Genomic DNA, 24,618 nt, shown 5'->3' on the forward strand with positions numbered 1-24,618 from the left:
AGGCGATCAGGAGGGACAGTCAAATGACGCCGTGCAGGAGATCAAGGTGGCATCCAAGTGACTGCTTCGTAGGTGATTTGGCAATTGAGAAATGAACCATTGCAAATGGGCGAAACTATATATCTTATGTTTTGACTTATAGGGCTTGTTGGAAAGAGGTGACTGGTTTAGGAAATTTTAGGATTTGTTTTTCATGATTTTTTATTTAATCTGCCTTTGCAAACTAGATATTCCCCCATGCTAAAATACCTTTTGCAGTGCCTGCCGATCTGAACCCTAATTTTTCGATCCAACGGTCCAAAGGAAACACAACTCGTGAACTCTCTCAGTCGCGGCGGCGGCGCCCCCAAAACCCTCCTCGGAAGCTCGCTCGTCTCCTGGCCCCCCTCTCTTCCGGCGGCGACCTCCCAAATCCCCGGCCATGGACGACATCGACTCCAGGTACGAGATCCCCCGAACCGTCGCGTTCCTCCGCGGTCGCGCCTACACCCGGGTCGCCCTCCAGGTAACACAATCCAATCCATTACTGACGGAGTAGGTGCTCTCTTTCTCGATTCATCGAGCGCTTTTATCTGCCGGGCTCCTCTGATTATTTGCCCTGTTCATGGGCTCTGTTTCTTGGCGCTTTAGTTCCCGGACGAGATGCTCAAGGACGCGGCGGCGGTGGCGCGAGCGCTGCGGCGGGAGCTCGGTGGTGGCGGGGTCAGGGTGTTCGTGATGGCCGACACGGCGTTCAATTCGTGCTGCGTCGACGAGGTGGGCGCGTCCTACATCGACGCCCAGTGCGTCGTACACTACGGCCACGCCTGCATGAGCCCGTGAGCAAGCCACCCCTAACATTTTTGCTGTTCTTGCTGTGCCCGTCGGTTCTCGCGCCCTGTTCCTATCAAAAGATTGGAGCTTTTTATCAGTAAGATGTCTCATGTTTGTTTCTATGGGCTGCTGCAAATTGTTGTGCAATCATGCCAGAGAAAGGTATTATGTTTAGCGAAGGTATTGGTAGTGCAAAATTTAGAAGGAACTTGTTAATGGTTAGATGTAATTGTTCCCTAGATGTTTTATCGTGCATGATATTTTTATTGAAAGGCCCACAACCTCACAGGTAATCCAGAAACTCACCCAAGGTACATGTACACTAGCAGTGGTATTTTTGATGCTGCAATGGCTTGCTACCTTTTCTGTTTTCTTCTCTATTTATACACTGCTGACCACTACAATATAGCTTGGTTGAAACAGCTAATAACTACAGCAATTACTGCTTTAATTGGCTATTATTCTCCCTAATCTGCTACCTGAAAATTTCTGGTTCAAACAGCTAATAACTACAGCTATTACTGCTTTAATTGGCTATTATTCTCCCTAATCTGCTAGCTGAAAATCTGCACACATCAAGGCCTATTGCTAACAATCTCCCCGTAATCCTTGTGTGTGGACTTGGAATTGATGTTGACCATTCCAATCCTAGCACGAAGCTCATGGAATCTGACTCGCCCAAGTGCCTTCGTTTGAATGTCAGCGAGTTGGTTCTTAGTGCCGACGAAGTCAGCACTAATCCTCCCATCTTCCCGGCACTCCCTGATAAAGTGATAGCGCACATCGATGTGTTTGCTACGTTCATGGAAGACAGGGTTTTGTATCAGCGCTAAGGCTGACTTGTTGTCAATCTTCAGCTCGACAGTGTCGGCATCCCTTCCCTTGAAGTCACCGAGCAGCCGAGCCAACCACATCGCCTGTGTGGTTGCAGTAGCAGTAGTGGCAGCAACATACGCCGCCTCACAGGATGAGAGTGCCACCACCTTTAGCTTGAGAGCATGCCAACTCACCAAGCTGTTGTCATAGAAGAACAAACCGCCGTATGTACTCCTCCTTGTGTGAACATCGCCGGCGAGGTCGCTGTCGATGTACCCGACAAGCTGTGCCTCCGCTGTCCTCCCGTAGTGGCAATCGAGACTTAAAGTCCCAGTCACATAGCGCAGGATCCCCTTCACTGCCGCCATGTGTTCTTCCGTAGGCCGCTCCATGAAGTGACTCACGTACCCCACGCTGAAAGCGAGGTCCGGCCACGTGTGGACAAGATAGCGGAGGCTTCCAATGATCCTCCGGTACTAAGTGACGTCCACCTCCGCCGCCGTGCTGTCACGGCTTAGCTTGAGCCGCTCCTCCATGGGGGTGTGCGCAGGGTTACAGTCCTGCATCCCTGCCATCTCTAGGATGCGCTTGGCGTAATGCGCCTGGCACAGCGTGATCCCGCTGCTACTCTGTTGCACCTTGATGCCAAGGTAGAAAGAGAGCAACCCAAGGTCGCTCATCCTGAACCTCGCCATCATCTCCTCCTTGAAGCGGTTGATCTTCGCCTCGGCTGATCCAGTGATGATCAAGTCATCCACATAGACCCCGAGGAGCAATAACGAGTCGCCATGGTCACGCCTGTGCATCGCCGCCTCATGCGGGCTCTGCTCGAACCCGAGAGCTTGCAATGTCGTGTGCAGCTTCTCATTCCAAGCCCGCGGCGCTTGCCGCAGCCCGTAGAGCGCCTTCCGCAGGCTCAGCACCTTCTGTTCTGCTCTGGCGACGACGAAGCCCGGCGGCTGCGCGACGTACACCTCCTCCCCCAAATCGCCATTGAGGAAAACCGACTTCACATCCATGTGATGCACCGGCCAACCATCTTGCGCAGCAACAGCTAGCAGCAATCGAACGGATTCAAGACGAGCAACAGGTGCGAATATCTCATCGAAGTCAATGCCCGGTTGCTGCACATAGCCCTTGGTGATGAGGCGAGCCTTGTGCTTGATCGTTGCTCCTGCTTTGTTCTTCTTGAGCTTGAAGACCCACTTCAGCCCAATAGGTCGATGCCCATGAGGAAGCTCCACCAGCGACCATATCCTGTTCTGCTCGATGGAGTCCATCTCCTCGCGCATGGCCGCCTGCCATGCTGGATCGTACTCTGCTTTAGCGAAGGAGCGCGGCTCTCCCTCCTCGCTGACCAGCAGCAGCCCCTCGCCATCGACGATGTGATTGGCAAGGCTTGGTGCCTCTCCCCCTCCAAGCACGTTGTCGATGCGACGGTAATGGAGAGGGGAGGAGTTGTGGTACGCATCCAACCTGTCGGAGTCATTTGGCGGAGGAGTGACGAACTCCAGGGGTGAGGCCGCCGCGGGACAAGCCCCTGTGGGCGTGGACGACACGCCAGCGGGCAAGGCAAGTGCTGGATCTGTCCCCGCGGATGTAGGGGCGTCCTCCCAGCGAAGACTGGCTCGGGACGAGCTCCTGCGGGTGCAGTCGCCAACCCTGCGGGCGTGGGCGACGAGATCGCCCTTGTGGGCGCCAGCGCAGCAGGAAACTTCTGCGCTGCCTGCAGACGGAGCTAACGCGCCTGGGTGGATGTAGTTGACCACTGCATCCACATGGAAGTTAGGTGTGGCTGTTCCACCGTCTTGCCGCACTGCCTCCCAGTCCTAGCCGGCGTCCTCGTCAAAAACGACGTCGCGGGAGATATGGACGCGCCGGGACCGGGGCTTGAGCATGCGGTACGCCTTGGAGCCATCCTCATAGCCGATGAAGACCATCAGGGTGCTGCGGTCGTCGAGCTTCCGCAGGCCTGGTCATGTATCCTTTACATAACCAAGACACCCGAATGTACGCAAGTAGCTTACCGTCGGCTTGCGCCCGTGCCACGCCTCAAATGGCGTCTCGCCGTCATGACTCTTCGTTGGCGACCGGTTGAGGAGGTAGACAGTCGTGGTCACAGCCTCCCCCTAAAATTCAGCGGGCATCTTCTGCTATTTCAGGAGGGCGCGTGCGGTGGAGAGGATGGTCTGGTTCCTCCTCTCCACCACGCCGTTTTGCTGCTGCGTGTACGGCGCGGAGAAGTGCCGTTGCACGCCGTGGTCCTCGCAGTGATGCGCGAATTCAACGGAGGTGAACTCGTCGCCATTGTTCGTGCGTAGAACGCGGAGCTTGTGCCCGCTCTCCACCTCCGCAGCAGCCTGGATCTTCGTGATGGCCGCTGCAGCATCACTTTTTGCCGTGAGAAGCACCAGCCACATGTAGCGGCTGGTGTCATCTACCAACAGCAAAAAATAGCGGCACCCGCCTGGCGTCACCGGCGTGATGGGGCCGCAGAGGTCGCCGTGGACGAGGTCTAGGACGCCCTCTGCGCGGTACTTCGCCTTGGCTGGGAACGGGGCTCGACGATGCTTCGTCATGACGCAGGTGTCGCAGAGCTGCTCCACATGTTCTAGCCGCGGAAGACCACGCACCATGTCCTGGCGGCCAAGCTGGTGCAGCGCGTCGAAGCTGATGTGGCCGTAGCAGGCGTGCTAGCGCCACGAGTCGTCGTTGTGCTGCATCGCGAGACAGATGGGGCGCGCGACGTTGAGGCGTAGGATGTAGAGCTGGTTCCACCTGCGGTTCACCTTGGCGATGAGATGGCACCAGCGATCCCAGATGCGCAGCACGCCATCCTCGATCAGCACGTTCGAGCCACACTCATCGAGTTGGCCGACGCTGATGATGCTGTTCTTCAAGCGCGGGATGAAGTAGACGTCGGAGAGCGCCTTGTGCTCGCCATTCTTCTCGGCGAACAACACCATGCTGCAGCCATGGATCTCAACGAGCGATCCGTCGCCGAACTGTACGGTTCCCTGTACTACGCGATCAAGCTTGGCGAAGACGTCGCTGCGGCCCGTCATGTGGCAGGTGGTGCCGGTGTCGAGGTACCAGCCCTCCTGGAACGCCTGCGCTCGCGGTTCATCGAGGTGGACTGTTGTTGACGTCGGCGCGGTGTCATCGTTTTCAGCGCGCAGACCTGCGCCATCAGTAGTGCAGGCTCGTAGTCGTCCTCCTGCACGAGGTGCGCCTGACCTCGCTTGGGCTGGCAGCAATCACGAGCCCAGTGACCGATACGCCTGCAATTGCGGTAGGCGTCGCGGTTGTCATTGCGGGCAGCGTTCTTGCCATCAGTCGCGCCCTTTTTTGCGCGAGCCACAGGAGCGGCGATTCTTGTTGTCTCCTTTGGCATACCGCGACCCCCCCCTCACTAGCTCGCCTTTCCTTCTAGCGCGCAAGCCACTGCTCCTCCGTGAGCAGTAGCTTGCCATCGAATGTCGATGGCAGCACCTGGTCCGGGCCGAGGCGGTCCTCTGCCGCCTTGAGCCGTCCCGTGACCTCCTCAATTGTCAGCGTTGAGATGTCGAGGAGCGTCTCGGTGGAGAGCGCGATCTGCACGAACTTGGGCGGGACAACCTGCAGGTACTTGGCCACGACCTTGGCGTCGTCGACTGGATCACCGAGTACCTCCAGCTGGTGGACGATCCCGGTGAGGCGCTTGGCGAAGTCGTCGATTGACTTGCCATCGCGGAAAGAGATCGCCTCATAGTCCTTCCTCACCTTCTGGGCAGTCGTCTTGCGAGAGCGCTCGGAGCTGACACGCATCGTCTTGATCGCGTTCCAGGCCTCCTTTGCCGTCTTCTTCGCAAGGGAGGTGACCATCTCCGGCGGGACTACGCGAAAGATAGCCTCCATTGCCAACCTGTCGTCGACCCTGTCCACGCTGCCCTTGTCCACGGCCTCCCAGAGACCGCGGGCTTCAAGCATCACCTCCATTATCACCGACCACTCGGTGTAGTTGTGCTTGGTGAGCAGCAGGTACACGCCTCCGACATCTCTCACCACGCGTTGTACCATAGGCGCAGGAGCTGCAGAAGAGCCATCTTCACCCGCCATGACACCCTACTGATACCAATTGAAAGGCCTACAGCCTCACAGGTAGTCCAGGAACTCATCCAAGACACACGTATACTAGCAATGGTATTTTTGGTGCTACAATGGCTTGCTGCCTTTTCTGTTTTCTTCTCTATTTATACACTGCTGACTACTACAATATGGTTTGGTTGAAACAGCTAATAACTACAGCAATTACTGCTTTAATTGGCTATTATTCTCCCTAATCTGCTAGCTGGAAATTCCTGGTTCAAACAGCTAATAACTACAGCCATTACTGCTTTAATTGGCTATTATTCTCCCTAATCTGCTAGCTGAAAATTTGCATACATCAAGGCTTATTGCTAACATTTATCTTTAACTCCGATGGTCCCATTTGTTTATGCAATTTGTTACCACCACTTTTGGATTTGTTCCAAACGATTTATTGTATGATATTAGTAGTTTAGTAGTTTGTGCTAACACTATCTTTTACACTGACAACTTGAATGCAGAACATCAAATTTGCCAGCTTTCTTTGTATTTGGGAAGGCCCCATTGGATGTTGATGCCTGTGCCTGCTCATTGCTGGAGTGCTCAAGAAAAAGCAATAAACGCATTCTGGTATGCCCCATACTATTTATTGTGCTCCAAAAGTTATGCTTCAATCCATGGAATAAGCTTAGCTTCAATTCTGGTATGACTCATACCACATCATGAACTTTGGAGTCGACAACTTAACAAACCACTGTGTAAGATAAACGCGCGAAAAAATATTGCTTTTGCTACTGAGATAGGAATCTTAACTAAGATAAAATAAGAAATGCAGGTCATGTCTGGACTTCAGAATTTCTTAATGCGCACAAAAATTTATTAGTCAGATCAATATTGTAGTACTGAAAGCAATGTCAGTTAGATCAGCAGCAAGAACTTTTCTTTTTGGCAGCAGACATGTTTTGATAGGGCCATCATTCTTATATGATTTGTTAACAACCTGGGCCCAAAAATAGTTCAGTGGACAATCTGTTTGAGCTTGCTGTGGCATCTCTGCTATGGTGCCAGTAATGCTATATTTGCATGAATTTTTGCTGTTTCCAACAAATTAATATGTTTAAGTCATGCATAGGGTTCACATTGATCTGCTCAGTTTTGATTTCTGTTTCTTTGAATTTTCATCACTACCATTAGCATGTTTGACTGTTAAGCTAATATTTTTTAGACCGTTAAGTAGCTAATATTAAATGTGCAGGCCTATCAACTACAATATATATTTATTCTATTTGTAATATTCTTGGCTAATGTGACTTACCAAATAGGTTTTATATGGATTAGAGTATGCATATGCATTGGATGACCTTAGACGAGCAGTTGAGGAGTCATATAAATCACATTCCAGCAATCCTGAAGTCCAGTATGCAGACGTTCTGTGTTCAGTTATGAGCCCATCGAGTTCTACAAAAGAAAATGAATGTTCTCAATCGAATGGAACCTCTTGTGATGGTGGTTTGTCTGTACAAAGTGATGTGGCAACATTTCTTAATAATCGTTGTAACATGGAACGTTCCAGTTCCACACACAAGTACAGCCATGGTGGCGTTACATGGGATATTTCAGTTGAGAAAATGGAGGACTATTTGATATTTTGGATTGGACAAGATAACTCGGCATTTGCTAACACTGTACTTACATTCAATAAATGTGAAATAGGTTTGCTTCCTTCTTTCTCATTTTATTGCTCACGGGAGTATTGTTTTAACATGTGCGAGACATGTTTCCCTAAGCTTATACATAGTTGTTTTTCTCTAGAATGTATGAATCAATCCAGTTTGGTTCTCTTCGGACAAGTGTAAACAATTAGTAGTACAATATTGAAAACTACATGATGCACATTAATATGGTGTATTTGGTTGGAGTGCATGCTTGTTTTACATTTAAAAGTTTAATTCTTAATGTTCAGTCACCCTGTAACTTCCGTTCATTGAATTGTAACTTTGACTTAGCTATTGTAAATCTCTGCTTTATATTATTTGCGATAAGTTTGAACAAACTTATTGCTCTAATACTGCGATCTTCTATAATGTAAATTATTTGAGGATGAATTATTTTTTTCTTTCAGTTAGATATGACGCAATAGCAAATCAACTGGCAACAGATGTCTCTCATCTGATGAAAATTCTTAGGCGCAGGTACCTTTTTTGCGGCATCTATATACTTTTTCCTTTTAAATGCAAGTATTTTATTGCCTGTGTAGTATTGATAACAAAAGAAAATGTTAACTGTAGATATTACCTCGTGGAGAAGGCAAAGGATGCAAATATTATTGGCATTTTGGTGGGAACTCTGGGTGTTGGTATGTACATTGCTAACTTACACATTAAAAATTATAATGCCAATGTTAGGTTGGACTTTAAAAGGGCTTTCGCTCTTCCATGGATATTGAGGCACTGTTTGAAAGGTGACCTCAGTTTTGAACATTTTATTTCAGGAGGAGAGGCCCCTACTTTGATTTCCATTAAAATAAACAGAGTATATTTACAAGAAAAAGGGCTAGAATATACAATGAAAAAGACTAATAATCACGAAACAGTGACCTCAACTTTTAGATTTGGCCTAATATTTCGATCAAAACATGCCCCGTGAAAAGTCACCAAATTACGGGGTGATTGTCAATTCCTAGTGCATGTGGGTTTTTTGTTTGGATCAGTCTGGTCCAAGCCTGATTGGTTCAGCCCAAGGCTGTTTTAGTTGGGGCTCAAAGTAGATCAAAATGGGACATGTGCGAACTGCCTAACTAGTTTGATTGTTTGACTGGACCAGACTTCAGTTCTCTTTTGTTTATTGAACCGCTGAATTAGTCTAGTTTTCATAATCATAAACACTATTATTTCTTGACAACTTTTTTAGTTTGTCATATTCCTGTCTTTCATTTAGTACAAAAATATAAATCTGGTGATGTGGTATATTGCATTCTTTGACTATGCAGCTGGTTATCTTCATATAATTGAGCAAATGAAAGAACTGATCAAGGCCACTGGAAAGAAATCTTATACACTGGTCATGGGTCGGCCAAATTCTGCAAAACTTGCGAATTTTCCTGAGGTGTGCTACCGAATTCTGAACTGTTTTTCTCTGTTTTTTATCAGCTTCAACTGACTCTGACCAGTTTTTCTTTTTGGCAGTGCGAAGTTTTTGTTTATGTTTCTTGTGCTCAAACTGCTCTGTTGGATAGCAAAGAATTTTTAGCTCCTGTCATTACACCATTCGAAGCTGTATTAGCTTTTAGCAGGTACGTGCACTAATGGACTCTAATGGCACCCTTGAGATACTTGGGTTCCTCATGGCCTGATTACTGATCTATATGAAGTTTGTGGCCTCATGGGCCATCAATTCACAGAATTTTATTATGACTCTTATTCCAGCAGCAACATGTTTTCAGGGGAAGAGAATGGACTGGAGAATATCTTTTGGATTTTAAGGATTTGATCACTTCAGAGAAACAAGAAGGTGCAAGCAAAACAGAAGAAGCACGATTTTCCTTTATCAAAGGTGGTTATCTGGAAGATAACTGTCCTCAAGGTACATCATAGGCACCTGGATCTATCCATCCGTCACTCTATGCACAAGTTCTGTACATTAATAGCGCTGTGATTATGGCTGAGTAATTTGCTTTGATTTTTATTTGTTTTTACTATGTGACTTTTTTTTCCACTGTTTGGCCTCAACAGAAACTGAGGAACAGTCTGAAACATCACTCTTACTGGCTGAGGTAACAGAAAAGGCGCTAAGTATCCAAAACCAGAACAATGATGCGGTCCTTTACCAAGGAGGAGCAATGTCTTCAATTGATTACCTCAAGGCACGGTCGTACCGTGGTCTCACTGGAGAATACGAGGGTCCATCACCAGATTCAATCTTGGTAGGCAGGACGGGGAGGGCAGCTGGTTACAGTGATGAGAAATCGCAGAGTGCAGAATGAAAGCAACGCTGCCCCAGTTGATCGGTCACTCCAGACTCTTGCAGCCTGGATAGTTCTGCCATTGTATGTTGTTTCATTCATGCGAAAAAAGTGTTTCACGGATGATTGTTGGCTGATTTCTCTTTGGTGTGCTTCCACGAGCACACCTGCTTTTAAGAGATGGGAACAATCCTCTGAGTGCTGTTCTTTCAAGAGGCAGTTTCGTAACAGAACTAGTGCGTTCACGGGGCCAGTTTTGATGCGTGTCGTGAGCTTTGTGAGGTTCAGTGTTTGTGATCAACTTTGGCATTTGTTCAAAAGTTGAGATATGCTATACAGTTTGGCCTTATGTAAGAAGATTAGACCAGGATGTATACTATATTACTCTTTTCAGTCATAGATACAAATGTTATGGACAATCGTCTCTGATGCTTAGTTTTGACCACTATTTTCTATTAGATATATTTAGAAAATCTAATAAATTTGTGTTTTATGAAAGCATTTTTTAAGAGAAATGTATACATTTGATTTTAATGTTTGTAAATAAAATATTTTCAAGCTATTGTTAGTAAAGTTTTAAATGTTTGATCTATCTTTGTCCAAAACATCATGTTTTATGATGAGATCATTCCTGTGTGTATTGACACTGCTGAGCCCCACGTCCCCCGATACCCTCGGTGAGCACTGACACGGTGCCCTCCTGCTCTGCATCCGCGTCTAGCCCGTCCTACACTTCTGCACCAGCATGCCGCAGGGCCGCACCTTCCATTCATGTTCCTTTCACGGTGGCATAGATCGGGAGGAAAACACAGATTGTACTTATCCAATCTTAACGACTGTGTTTAAATAGAAGGCAGATAGGACCACGATCCGGGCTACATTTTTATTTGTAATTCGGGAGATGATTTGGGGGAGGTTGGAGAAAGCTGCCTCGCCCAGGCAGCTGAGCTGTGGTGGCCATCGCAGGGGAAGAAGGCCGCTACTGCAATAGACTTGTCAGGCGGGTGCACTGGGCGATGGAGGGAGGGGTCGGGCGCCGCGGTGACGAGAGGTATAGTATTTGCACTTCTGCAGGGCGTTTCAGGCTCGATTGCCGTCTTGTGCGGGAGATCCAGCTCAGCGAATGAGCCGGGAGCCCGAGAAAACTTGTCTCGGCGTTGGCATTCCATGCCGCGCACCCCGGCTGGCACTGGCACCCCAAGGCCCCGACCTTCTAGCACCCACACCCCCACACAAATCAAAACACTCCTGCTTCATCAGCTCAAGCACGATTAGAAACTAGAAAAGGATGTTGATTTTTCTTTGTGGCTCACCTATTTGATTTGCTTGAAGGCAATGATGATGATTTCGCTCCTTCTCTGGTCCGCCACACGCAACTTAGTTAGTTCATTCATTCTCTCGGTCCAGTCATGGCGCTAGACCTTCTCCTTTAGTGCCACCACCTCCGAGCTCTCCTTCTTCCCCACTGTCGTACTCATTAGAGGCCGAACTAATGTCGGTCTCCTCCGATGACCACTCTTTTTCCTCCGGTGAGGATGGGTCCTCATTCCCGTACGACTACGACTGAGACAACTTATTGGGCGAGGGCCTTTAGCCAAAGAATCTCCATGAGGATGACAGCACCGATGGCTCCAACAAGAAGGAGGAGGTGGAGGAGGAGGCCACCATCATCATTGATGATAATGATGATGATGACAGAAGCATTGACTTTGATTAGCTCGAGAAGACGAGCTTTGAGAAGGAGGAGGCTGCCATCGCCTCTGGAGGTCATAACAACCCCATCGGTGTAGACAACGATGATGACGATGAGAAGAAGTCGTCATCATCATCATCAGAAGATGACGGCCCACCGTCGAAGAAGCAGAAACTAGCATAGGCGTAGGGTATATAGGTTTATTAATCAGTCTTTCAATACAATCCGGATGTTGGTTTTTGTGTGTAATCTAAAATTTCTTTTGTAATCTATCTTATATATAAAAATAAGATCTTGCACTTCCAAGTTTAATTATTCTAAATTTTGAACTTCCAAATTTGTCCAATACGTTCTCTCTGGAGGCATGTCTCATGCCACTACTAGTTCATGTAATTAACCAGCAGTGATAAAGGATATATCACATTCGGTCGATAACATGAATCGGTGCTGATACGTCATTATCGGTTGGTGGTAGCAATCGACAATGATACACTACTTATCCCTACCGGTTTTATCTATGAGCTGGCAGTGAAGCATCATTGCCATTTTCAATGGAATCATCATTTTTTTTTCTTGTTGGTTGTTATGAATCGGCAGTGATACCTTATCACTATCCTTGCTAGCCAAACCAGCACTAATAGGTGGTCATCAATTGAGGTTTCTGTGGTAGTAGAGCCTACTAGCAGACTCATTTATTTAAGGTGCTTAGAAAAAAAACTTAGTGTATATAAGAGCAAAAGCTATAGTTTTGGAGGATTTTTTTTACTAACTATTTGGTTGCAAAGAAAAAATGACATGCAGCTGTACCACGAAGCTTGAGAAGCCATGTTAAAATGTGTCATAGCTTAACATTTGTGATGAGTAATTGATAAGTTGATTTGGCATGAGTTTAAATGTGAGATTCTGCGGATTCTCTAGAATGTCTACTTGTTGCAATGCATGATTATTATTTGTGACTAACCAAAATTGGTGAAGGTAATGGAAATTGTTAGAGAAGAAGGAAATGTCGTTTCTTGTCTCATTATATGTAGGTCAACTGAGTCAACTTAATGGTCAATGGCAAGATGATCAGGACTAAGTAGGAGGCTTGGGGTTGGATGATCAAAATGTCGGGCCGAGACCGATCCAAGGAACTGACTAATCTCATCTATGTGCTGAGACCAGAAATTAATTCCAACATATAGTGACTTCATAGATGATAATCATTATAATATCCAACTTAATCATACTTAATTATCTTATAAAAAGTGACCTTTGAGGGCTAAGATCCAAATAAAAGTACAGCGGAATTCTATAGACTTTATCCTTCATGACAACTCCATAGGTAAACCGATGTAGAAAACACCTTAGAACATCCATATTTCGTGAATTCTCCAATATCTTCTCCAACTGAGTTTGTTTGGTGATAGCAAGAGTGAATACTTGTCGTACTCAAAAAGTTGTGAGAAAATTAATATGCATATGAAGGCTTGAACAATAATGTGGTAATATTGACTCTTTTGCATAAACAATATTTACTTGTAAAATATTTGAAATGTGAGTAATTAATGAAATTAATAATAATAAATAAATAACCACCTCAAGATTTCAACTATCTTGACTTAACCAACCTTCCAATATCTCAATTAAGGTTCTCACCACCATTGTTGACCATAACCAACACATCAATCACATTTCCCACCACCATGATTGACCACACAAACAATACCATCAAGTTTTAATCATATGAGGCTTTCATTTCCGCTCTTGACTGCGAGCACGACAGAATATCTAATTTTACACTCTGCAGATGTTATACACTTTACCCACAAGTCATAATTACCTATTTTGCTCATGTCTGCCAACACTTATACACTTTCAATATGTGTGGATAGGAAATCATTACAAAGCCTTTACAAAGTGCTTCTCAATACATGCATGCTCACAAAGGTTTCACTGGCGTGGGAGTACATGCTCTACAATGGCAACCCCCTCTTAGGCCACATAGTTCCAGGAAGTACACCATTCCATCCCTATACCACCATACTATTGAGAAAATAGCTAATTAATCGGCTAGATCCTTTCCATACCAGGCTTGTGGTTGTACTGTTGACTCAAAATGATTGCACTACGTACCGATCTTTAGATTTAAGCAAGACTACCAAAACCCAACCGTACAACCTGCACTGGTGTCATCCAAACCACTCGCTCAAATCCTAATTCCATATTGCTACAAAAATTAGATCATCTTCTTTTATCGTAGTTGCACATATTCTTTTATCGTAGTTGCACATATAAGACCATTATCATATTCAGTTGAGTCATTATCATTATTAGCATCCCAAAACAAGGCTAAACATGACCTACCTTTCTATAACAAAAACCATAACCATGATGACAAGGATGAAATTTTGGCAAAAGAACAGATCAAATTAGAACTACGGTTGACAAGTTACGACTTCTGGAATTATAACAGAACAAAAAGATTAACTACATGTGAAACTATATGATTAGGATTTTTTCTAGAAATTTCTGGAGCAATATATGATTTTCTAGGATTTTTTAAGAATTTATTAGCATTTATTTGAATTACTTAACACTGTAAAAGCATTAAATAGAAATAAATAACATTATTAAAAACATTATCAAATTTATTGTAGGACCGAAAACGGTGACTAGAGATGAGGTGAATAGGTGTCTCACAAAATTTCTTGCAAAACTTGATGACCTTCTCCTACTTGATCACCCAACGCTCCTCAACGAAAAAGAAAGCGAAGCAATACGAGAAAAACTCGCAACCTTGTGACTCTATGGATAAAGTATGAATACGAGGTTCGATATAAAGTCAATCTATGATCCTTGTCGCAAAAAGCTTAAAACTTTACAAAGAAGACTAAAAGATGAGCACCGAATAAGAAAGATCTCAAAGTTGATGAATTAGAGGCAAGAGAATGCAATACCCAAATTTGTACTATTGTATGCGCATTTTATGCCCCTAGCAATAAGAAGATCAATCTCGCATGGTGCTGAAAATTTGAGCTCAAAAGGAGAAACGAAAATCACAAGCCAAAAGATAAACTCGCAAGGAAACGCGGAGCCAAAAGGAAGAGACTAGAAGGAGGTGAGCACGAGTGAATAGAGAAACTTGCACTTCATTAATCTCATATGTCAGCTATATTTTAGGCGGATTACAAGAAGTTTTTCCTCTCTAAAATCTCCAACCTATTACAAGACTAAGCCTATCATCTTCACTCCCCTAAAGTCTATCTCTTTGATCTCAAATGGTGGCTCAAGGGTTACCACCAGCCAACCCCTTCTATTTATAGGCCTAGAGAGGTTGCTTAACCTTAAAGTATCATTGTTCCCAAATTACCCCTTGCTAACAATGGTCTCCTATCTACCACAGGGGCATTTGGTCCGAATTTTGCTCCGTCCATCGAACAGTCATGACACCTTAACGACTTGGCTTTGCCTCGACGCTAGCTTCACGATGATGCCACGTGCACTCCATCCTTCCACGGTTTTGAGGCCAAACCATGAAACCGCCTCGCACGCTTCTCAAAGTGTAACTTGTCGCTGCTTGACTTGCCCTCAAGCAAGCATCCCGATGTTGATGTTGTCTTCTGTCTTGCAATCTTGACCGTCGAAAAGTCTCTCCCGCTCTCGATCCCTCGGGCTGCCTTGTCACTTGCACCGGCATCCCTTTCGCTTGACTTTGTCAACACACCATCTTCATCAACCTTCATCTCATGCCTTGCTTGATCTTCATGTGTGCAGCTAGGATCACCCTTGACTCCGCTCGGCCTCCTTGTTCGTCCGGCACCAAGCACCCCACTTAACCCTGATCACCTGCCGTCGATCGTCAAGTTGCATCCAACACCTGCACATCAATAGACAAGCAAACATGTATCTCCAGACCCAAGTAATATCATCACATGTTAGTCCAAATCATATCCTAATTGAGAAGAACAGACGTGACCTAAAATGTGAACATTGGATGTTCCGGTGTGTTCATCCTCTGAACACCGGAGCATCTGATGAGTACATCTCCATTTTGCTTCGAGAAAAAATTCCTCTCTGGAAAACTCTATCTGGTGTGCCTCCTTCCTCATCACCAAACAATCCGATGAGTTCAACTCTTCCACGCTTTGCATTTGCACTACCATTTTTGTAAGAGATTTATCCTCATATTGTTGGAGCGTTGGGAATGGCGTACGTAGTACGGGTGGTATTTCAGGTATCTCCTCTTTCTGTCCGCTCTTCCCGGCATGTAGAGATCCGATTGGGCTTATAGTTTAATTGGTTGAAACGTACCGCTCATAACGGTGATATTGTAGGTGTTACATCGCGTATACAACTTAACCGTACACCACTTTTAGCAATGGCTCGTTCTCTGGAAAATATAGTCCGGTGATCACTTGAGCACACAACGGACCATACAGTGGGTACATCCTCACTGGAACCAAGTTTTGCAACCTCTCTGGAAATATTGGTCCGGTGATCACTTTTTTCCTACACCGGAAAATCCAGCGCTCACTTCAAATTTGGTGTCAAAAACCTTCTCTGCAAGAATTAGTTCGGTGTTGTCCTCCGGTAATCACATTCCACTCACCGAAGCATCTGGTGAATTCTTCTGCTCCAGGCACACATTTCAACCTCTCTGAAAATATTAGTCCGGTGCTTACCCGTGCACACATTGGACCATCCGGCGCTTGATTCAAATTTTGGTGCTAGAATACCTTCTCTATAGAATTTAGTCTACTGCTCATATCTGTCATACACTGGACTATCCGGTGAGATCAAAAACCCACACACCATATTGTTCGGTGTTTGAAAACTTTCTGCACCGAGCTAACTCCAATTCCTTGCAACTTTGGTTATACAAGATTATCATTGCAGTACATACCTATGCATTGGCAATCAAATAAACACTCAACCAAAGCTACAAATTGTCAATCACTCATAACAAAGCATAAACCAAGGCACATCTCAACTTGGTTTTTCAATCTTCCCCTTGATGAGTGCATTGACAACATCACTAAGAACAGAAAAGGAATTTAAGAACACACAAAAAAAACTCACCGAGAAGAGAAGAAAGGCAAGCCATAAACTCAAAAAGTACAAAAGTAAAAGCTCCAGGTACCCCTTGATGAATGCACATTTTTCATTATCGATTTTCTCCATCATTCAATATGCAAGATTTGTCTTTGTGGATTCATCCATCTTTTCTTCCCCTTTAGCAATACAAACATCAAGGACTAAATAAGATGCAAAACAAGAAGATGCAAAAGAGATGCAAACCTACAAACCTTCACATATAGATCACAAAGTATTTGCAAGAACTAGAGATGTCAAAGCACTACAAAGAGTGAACAATATAACTCAAAAGCGTACACGGATTCAAAATGATTTCATGGCAGAAGTACTAAGAGTATAGCATGTTTTTTTATCATTGTTGTTCGATTATGCAAAAGATGTCACCACAAGAGCACCCACAATTTCATGACCAGTGCAAAGACTAGAGATGCTAGTGCTATGTCAAGTTCAAAATAGGCAACCACGTTCTCCCCGACGGGCTATGCAAAAACCCATATATCAATCCAAGCTTTAGTTTAACAAGATGAATAAAAACATTCTTAGCACAGTTAAAGAGCATACCATCTTAAGTTTTAGCATTTTTCATGATAATTTTGGTAGTGTTTTGAATTTTGAGAGCAAGAGAATGAAGTTTTTTTTTCAATGTGTCGCCCGTTCGAAAGACAACATGTTTACCTTTTTAAACGGGATGCTTCTATCTCAATCATTAGCTACCATACGGGACACTGATCAAGGGCATGGACGTGGTTGTCTGCTGGTTCCCATCCTACCTGATAGTGGCGTTAGGGCGCTATCCATACAGCAATAGGCTTGCCTGAAGAAGACCCTCCCTTCCATTTGCGTATATGTTATCTTTAGTCTTATACTATCTTTGTAAGTTTATGATGAACTAAGTTTAAATATGTGTACTAAGTTTAACTATTGTGTGTCTATGTGAATTTGTATCAAGTATAACGTGTGAACTTGTGAAGCTATGATGAACTAAGTTGTGTAGTTTTTTTATCCAAGTGACCAAGTGTATGGACTATATTATCTCAGCTATTGCGTAGTAACTTCCTAGTATAAATATGCTCTTTGTTTTTGTTATGATATTCCATACAATTTGAGTAGTCTTTCATATTTCGGTAAATATTCACCGGCCGTATTTGTTTTCGATCCATATTTGTTTTGTACTCATTTTTTACATTATCCGTGATCATATTTGTATCCGAACTATCCGTATTCAAATCCGTTTTCAGCAAAAAAAAAATATGGTTTCAAATACAGTAGAGCTCTGTTCCAACCAATTCCGAGCTGTTTTCACCCTTAGTGATGAGATTGGGGGAAGAGGATTTTTTGGGGCGTTTTGGAGCAGGGGCGCAAGGAGAACGATGAGTGTGGCAGAAAGCAGTCGATAATAGAAGAATGGATGTTGAAGTAGGTCTCCCTTTGCCTTTATGCAGAGAGGGGGTCCCCGAAATAGCGGTTCAGTTGGCGACGTGATACAACTCGAGGCCACGATCTCCCTATTACAGTCACGTCATGTTTAATTCCCAGCACATGCAGGGAAGTTGGTGTCGTACCCCGAGGAGTTTGCCTCTTCGCGCCGTAATAATGATACTATGGTAGGGAAAGATTCTCACCACTACCCAAAATCTCCGCTGTGACGTGTCAAATTTCAAAATTTGTTAATAACAAACCTTTTTTCCTTCCAAAGAGTAAAGCTAACAAAAAAAATTATCCAGATGGAATACCTTGAGAATTCTCTTGGGAACTCGGAGGTGTTTAGAATCTCGGGTAGGTGATCTTAGAACCTAGGAAACCCGGTTAGATATTTTATCCTAATCGGGACCCAAGTCTACACGATGGCACGGTAAGACAAAACGCTTATCTTTGTTGGCTATGTGCTTGAACCGTTGAAGCCTTATTTCATGTACTGATAAGGGGGCTTGACGATGAATAATAGATAGTTACCATATCCAAATGTCTTAGGGTTTTTCGTAATTGTCGAAGTATATCTTTATCTCTAGGAAGGGATCCCTCGAAGAAAGGAAGCTACATGTAAGGTGCCCGCGGTATCCTGTAATTGAAAGTGCCTAGAGGGGGGGTGAATAGGCTTTTCTGAAATTTAAAACTAAAAACAGCGGATTAAACTGCCGGATATTCCGGTGAAGATCGGATACTCCGGTATGGTCTGGAGTATCCGGTCTAGTCCGGAGTCTCCGGCCTGACAGGAAATTTTAGAATAAATTTGAACTAAGGATCACAGCTAGATTCTATGAGATGCACTAGGTCAAGTAGATATTACTAAGCTGGAACAACAATTAAAACTAGCAAGGTTGATACTATAGCAATTTAAATGACAAATTATCAAATGCACACGATCAAGTGAGTTTCACAAGAAAGAACACGAGAATATATCCCGGAGTTCGGCCACCTCACAAAGAAGCGCCTACGTCTCCATTGAGGAGCTCACAAAGAGCCGGGTCTTTTCCAACCCTATCCTCTTCTAGCGACCACAAAGATCAAGCTAGAAATTCTTACTCAATATGAAGGTGCTTACAAACTTCCCGAGGCACACCACAAGTTTTGGGTGCTCTTCGGGCAACTCCTTTCCTTCTAGAAACCCAAAGCTTCAAAGGAGATGATCGCAGTAAATGCTCGATGAAGACCTCAATGCTCAAGTGGCTTGAACCCTCTCCAAACCCACACTCTCAAATTTGTGCAAATTTGGCTCTAGAGATGATTGGAGAGGCTTTGAATGCTCTTAAAGTGCTCAAGAGGTCTCAAGGAAACCAGCCACAGCAAGCACTAAATGATATGGAGAGAGGAGGCATTTATAGCCCTCTCTCACAGACTAGCCGTTACTGTTTTTGTCAGAGCTTACCGGAGTATCCGGTGAACACCGGAGTCTCCGGTCCTAATTCCAAAAATGGCGTCAGAACAGTCACGAACGTGTCAGAACTAGCCGTTACAGTTTTGTTTAATTACCGGAGTCTCCGGTGAACACCGGAGTCTCCGGTCCTGACAGATTTTCCAAAACAGACTAAGTCCGGAGACTAGCCGGATCCTCCGGCATCTCCAGGTACCGGAGTATCCGGTGAACACCGGAGTCTCCGGTCTTTACTATTTTTTATCAAAAAGATTAAAAGCTAACCGAGAGCCTCTGCCGGAGTCTACCTCGGAGACTCCGACTGCACACAAAATATTTTACCGGAGTATCCGGTGAACACCGGAGACTCCGGTCTTTTTCTTGAAAAGATTAACCCGTAGCCGAGACTCTCTGCCGGAGGCTAGCACGGAGACTCCTGCTGAGCGCTGAGTACCGGAGTATCCGGTGAACACCGGAGACTCCGGACTCGGAAGATTTTCAGAAAGAGTTTCGTGTCCGTGAGTGAATGTGTCTCTCAATTGGGTGATTCTAAAGGATCTCTTGAGCATTGAGACACTAATCAAGTAAATAAATTCATCCATCTAAGAAAAAATCTATCCTAGACTCAATTGCAAAAGTAAAAAGAATTTAAGCCCTATCTTATATCTTTCGTTGATTCTTCAATTGTTTCGACGGGCGTCAAACGTCATTTACCTTCACAACTAATGCTCATACCTGTTCAATACTCACAAAGCATGTTAGTTCTTTAATCGTTTTGTCATCAATAAGCCAAAACCCACTTAGGGGGCCTAGATGCACTTTCAGTAATCGGGAAGGTTTATATCCAAGAAAAGAAAGGAGGAGTCTAGAGGATGAACAACACCCCCATATATATACGGAGCTGGGGAACCCTGCGGAGGGGCTAGAAACAAGTAGTTAGAGAGCACCTCAAGCAAGAAAAGCCAACATAAGCTAAGAAGGAACTCGCCGACTAGGTTTGGATCTATCTAGATTAGCCACACCCCCTTTGTAACAGGCTCAGGTCAATACAAAACAAACAAGGCATAGGGTTATTATCCTCATGGAGGTCTAAACCTGTCTAAAAATCCCTATATTTTCTCTCGTGATTCGTCTACTCAAACAATTCTCTATTTCTTCAACAAGTTTGTTAGATCGGTGGTTCATAAATCATCGACAGTCCCCTGGAGGTGCTATGTCAAAATCCCACTGAAACCACGTCACGTTGCCCTAACATCTCCGATGAGCGACGGAACACATCGAGCCCGTGACGGTGAACACATCTAGACTACGTGTCATCGTCGACGAGGCTAGAGAAGGCTAGTGATGGTGAGTGGCGGCAGAAGCTTTCGGAGCTCATCAGGGTTATGGCTTCGGTAGTGTTCTTGCCTCGGTACCTTGGGCAAAAGGTTCAGGATGTTCTGTTATGCAGGGTCATATGTCACACACACACACACACACACACACACACACACACACACACACACACACACACACACACACACACACACACACACACACACACATATATATATATATATATATATATATATATATATATATACTCGGGAAGACATGAGGGATCGTAGCTAGTTCGGATTTGATTTGGCCGCAGCGGATCCATCCCAAACTCGATCTCTTGACTCAAACAAGCTCGGCTTGAGATATGTTGTGCAAAATGTCACGTTGAGCTCCTGGACTCTTCCTGTTAATCTTCTTGGTTGATCTCTTTCCAACTTCACACGGATTTGAATTGGACCCGTGCAACTAACGGTTGAACTCGGACGCGATTCCATCGATTGAGTCAGGCTCGGCAAGAGTTAAAACGGGCTACATCTCCACGAGGATCGGCTGAACGCATCTTGTCGATCTCTGAGTGAACTCCAGCTCAGGCATGGCAGATCCATTGTGAACTCCTCCATTGTCGGCTTCGTGCTAAACGTCAACATGAAAGCGGGAGAGAAGGAAGAAGGGCGACTCGACCAGTCGCTCGCATGGGTGATGGGTCGGTTCGGCGTCTCGGCCCAGAGAGCGCTCAGGAGAGAGAGCAAGGGAGAAAGGAGAGGGATGGGCCGTCCAGGCCAATCTGGCCGTGAGGGGAAAGGAGGGAGGAGGAGGTGAGTTGGGCTGCGCAGGTGAACTTCCGGCCCAAGGTAAAGGTTTTCTCCTTTTCTCTTTTGCCTTTTTCATTTTCTTTCCTATTTCCTTGTATACACATATACATACATGTACATTTATATACATACAGTATGTATATTAATTTGTATACATTATAAAACAAGAAAATATATATACAAGCAATTCAAGCAAGCTAAATCAAACAATTGCAAACTAAAAATAATTATTTTTGTATGTACACATATATGTATATGCTTATATATATACTCATTTAGGTTTATTTATTTTATTCTTTTATTTTCCTTTGCATAAAATAAATTTTGAGTTATATTGAAATTGGGTTATTACATGTCGGATGAAGTCAAGGTTCATCCACACGTGCTCGAGGAGAGAGCAAGAAGCACATGGAGGTTGATGAAGACAGTGTGGTAACCAAGTCAAAGCGAGTGGAATGCCAATGAAAGCTAGTTGGAAGTCATGTTTTGATAAGCGTGCATGAATGTTTGGCCTCAAAATCATGGGTAATAGATAGTGGTGCATATGGCACCGTCACAAAGCTTGCATCATGGCAAATCTATTTTGTGAAGATCCCGACGGTGTTCGGACAAAAGAAAAAGAGTTGACAAAAATACCCTTATGAAAGGGTATGCGTGTGTTGATGTATAGACATTTTGGAGTGTCAAAATATCCAAGAGGATAAGGTGAGGGGACTGCTCTTACCATTTCTTCTTGACCTCTGCTCACTGCAGCCATAGGAAAACCTACCTAAGTATAGGATACTCTTTTTCGATGTCAGTGAATTGTATGAAAACACTTTTCAACTCTTACCTTTGACGGGCACATGACAGCCATGAATATATAGGTCTACTGAGATGAAGGAAAGAAAGATTGAATGAGAAAAGGAAATACCTCTGAATCATATTTGGTGAGAGTCGCACGTATGATGCGGAGGGCACCGAAACAATGGAGTAAGGGCTAGGGGTGTAAGTTTATTGCATTTTATCCAAAGATATGGAGGGATTCATCTCTCATTCAGACACTTGTTCATATACCATGTTCGTATGGTGGGCGGGATGTTCTAAGTGAACCCATTTAATTATGTATAAATATATTGTCAAATAAAATAACATAGCTTCAATTATAAAACAATATTTATTTTCACAGAAAAAATATTTGGTAGAATTAGGACACTCCAAATGCTCCAACTTGGTTTATTTTTTATGCACTAATCAATCATGCCACGTAGGATTTTTGATGAGTAGAAAAGAACTAAAGAAAAGAGAGAGCTAGTATCTATACTAAACGACATTAGCTAGGCACAATATATAACACAAGAAACAAACTAAGAAGTGAATCGGGTGCTGAATGCCCACGTTGCATGAAACAAGCAACCAAATAAAAAAATTGAGTGAAAGACCATATTTTGAGACGTGAAATAAACTATATATATTAGAGAGATAATTTACATACTAATTTTTATATAAGATAGTTTTCATATCAGATAGAAGAAGACGCACATTATTAACATTTGCATTGTGTCGAAGTGAGAATGGAATCACCTGCGGTCCAGACTCCAGAGTACAACCTTTTTTTCACTGTAGTCAACTCCGCACACTCATAGCAGAGGAAAAGATGGTGGGCCCAGCAGCCCGGAAAGCACGATTCGGTTGACCAACGTCAATCGTGTCGTCAGTAAAAGCTGACGGGCTCACTAGTCAAACGCTGTGCGAGGTCGGTTCACACGCAGCTCTTGGAATCAACAAAATCTGTGGAATCACAGCCGTTGGTGACTGGTGGCCATCTGTGAAACATTGGGCATTAGATTTAGACGTTTAAGCATTCACAGGCTACCTTTTTTTTGTTAGTCAACAGTGTACATTTAAGCGGTGGCGCCGGAGCAACTTTAGGTACCGTAAATTGAATAAATGACAGAGCTAAATATGTATAAAAATGGAGTCTTTATAACGTGAAAAAAGAAAACATTTTTGTGGGACGTGCCTATATTGAATTTCCTCTAAATGAAATTCTACGTAAGCAGCTATTAACCAGAGATTGATCCTAAGTAAATATATAGCCCATCCCTTTCTCTTTTTTTAAGGGTCTTTGAAAATTTTGATCATCAATTAGTCGAACCATACGTAAACTTTGTGATAAAAAATATATCATTGGACTCATATTTGAAAGATACTCCATTCATATTATTATTATTTTCTCTTTGAAAAATGTGATACACCAGAAATCAATGCTCAAAGCTTAGTTTTGAGGGTCGTTTCAAGTCAAACCACGCCTTACATTTTAAAACAACCGATGGAGCACTTGTTTTGTCTCGTCTCGCCTGAGTTTTTGCCACAAATTGCTGCTCCCGGCCCACATCTTACTCCAATGCTGCTTTTCCAATATCTTGCAATGCGAAATGATTAGTGTGGATTAGACATCGGAGGCTCTTCATGATACTAACTCTTGCTAATCAGTTACTCAATTACTTGCTTTGCTTCAGCTCTAAGAATGACGGTCGGGCCACTTCATCTGATTAGATTTCCTTTAATGATGAGTGAGATAAAAGTGTGGTTTTGAAACGAGAATTTATCAGGTTGACAGTATATGTTATCTGTTAGATTGAGAAAGTTTTGCTTTGGATGTAAAATACTAAGGGTTTGTATAACAGAGTTTCAACTCTAAAATTTTTTTAAGATAGGTATCTCTAGCTAAAAAATTCATAGAGTTGGAGCTTTGGATACATTTGAAGTCTTTAGGTGAGTAATCTTATTTTTATTTTAAACTAAAAAATAGATGCTCAAACAACCTTATTCTGGTATACAAACTTCAAATCTGATGTGGAGCTAGAAGCTAAAGTCCTACCAAACAGAGCCTGAGTCGAGTATCAACTTAGAACATACCCGAGCCGAGTAATCCCTAAACAGGTGGGATTGCAAAACTTAATATGGATTTGCTACACTTGAAGGTTTAAATGTGACTCTTGTCTGCACCATCCAAGTGTATCTTGTGATTCGTGCAGATTAAAAATGAAATTCTATATTCCAATAAAAAAATTCCATCAATACGCATATATTGGGCCTTAAATGTAACTATAAAAGGAATGTACGCTCTCTTGCACCGATCATTTTCCCCACCAATCTCTTCCTTCTCACTTTCCTCTTCCTTTCTCTCGAGGATCTAGGAAAGAGACCATTGATGAGCGTCGCT

At 44.0% G+C, this 24,618-nt stretch overlaps 1 protein-coding gene across 2 annotated transcripts; it reads left to right on the forward strand.

Annotated features, from left to right (window-relative positions):
• Positions 1-276: 276 nt before the first annotated feature.
• On the forward strand, positions 277-10,077 carry LOC133886903 (uncharacterized). 2 transcript variants are annotated; one of them, XM_062326815.1, is made up of 10 exons: positions 277-505; positions 631-818; positions 6,219-6,327; positions 7,020-7,410; positions 7,820-7,889; positions 7,986-8,053; positions 8,687-8,802; positions 8,883-8,989; positions 9,140-9,279; positions 9,429-10,077. In XM_062326815.1, the coding sequence occupies exons 1-10, from the start codon at positions 422-424 to the stop codon at positions 9,677-9,679; spliced, it is 1,524 nt and encodes a 507-aa protein (XP_062182799.1). In that variant the 5' UTR covers positions 277-421; the 3' UTR covers positions 9,680-10,077. The 2 variants fall into 2 exon arrangements, with proteins under 2 accessions (XP_062182799.1, XP_062182800.1); XM_062326816.1 differs by having other exon boundaries at positions 281-441.
• The last annotated feature ends 14,541 nt before the right edge of the window (positions 10,078-24,618 follow it).

The sequence above is a fragment of the Phragmites australis genome, chromosome 12, assembly GCF_958298935.1.
Source record: "Phragmites australis chromosome 12, lpPhrAust1.1, whole genome shotgun sequence".
Lineage (NCBI taxonomy): Eukaryota > Viridiplantae > Streptophyta > Magnoliopsida > Poales > Poaceae > Phragmites > Phragmites australis.

Coding starts and splice junctions, on each gene's coding strand:
- LOC133886903 (XM_062326815.1), top strand. CDS start 422: ATGGACGACATCGACTCCAGGTACGAGATCCCCCGAACCGTCGCGTTC. Junction 7,411..7,819: donor ATTCAATAAATGTGAAATAG/GTTTGCTTCCTT, acceptor TTTTTCTTTCAG/TTAGATATGACGCAATAGCA. Junction 8,990..9,139: donor GCTGTATTAGCTTTTAGCAG/GTACGTGCACTA, acceptor ACATGTTTTCAG/GGGAAGAGAATGGACTGGAG.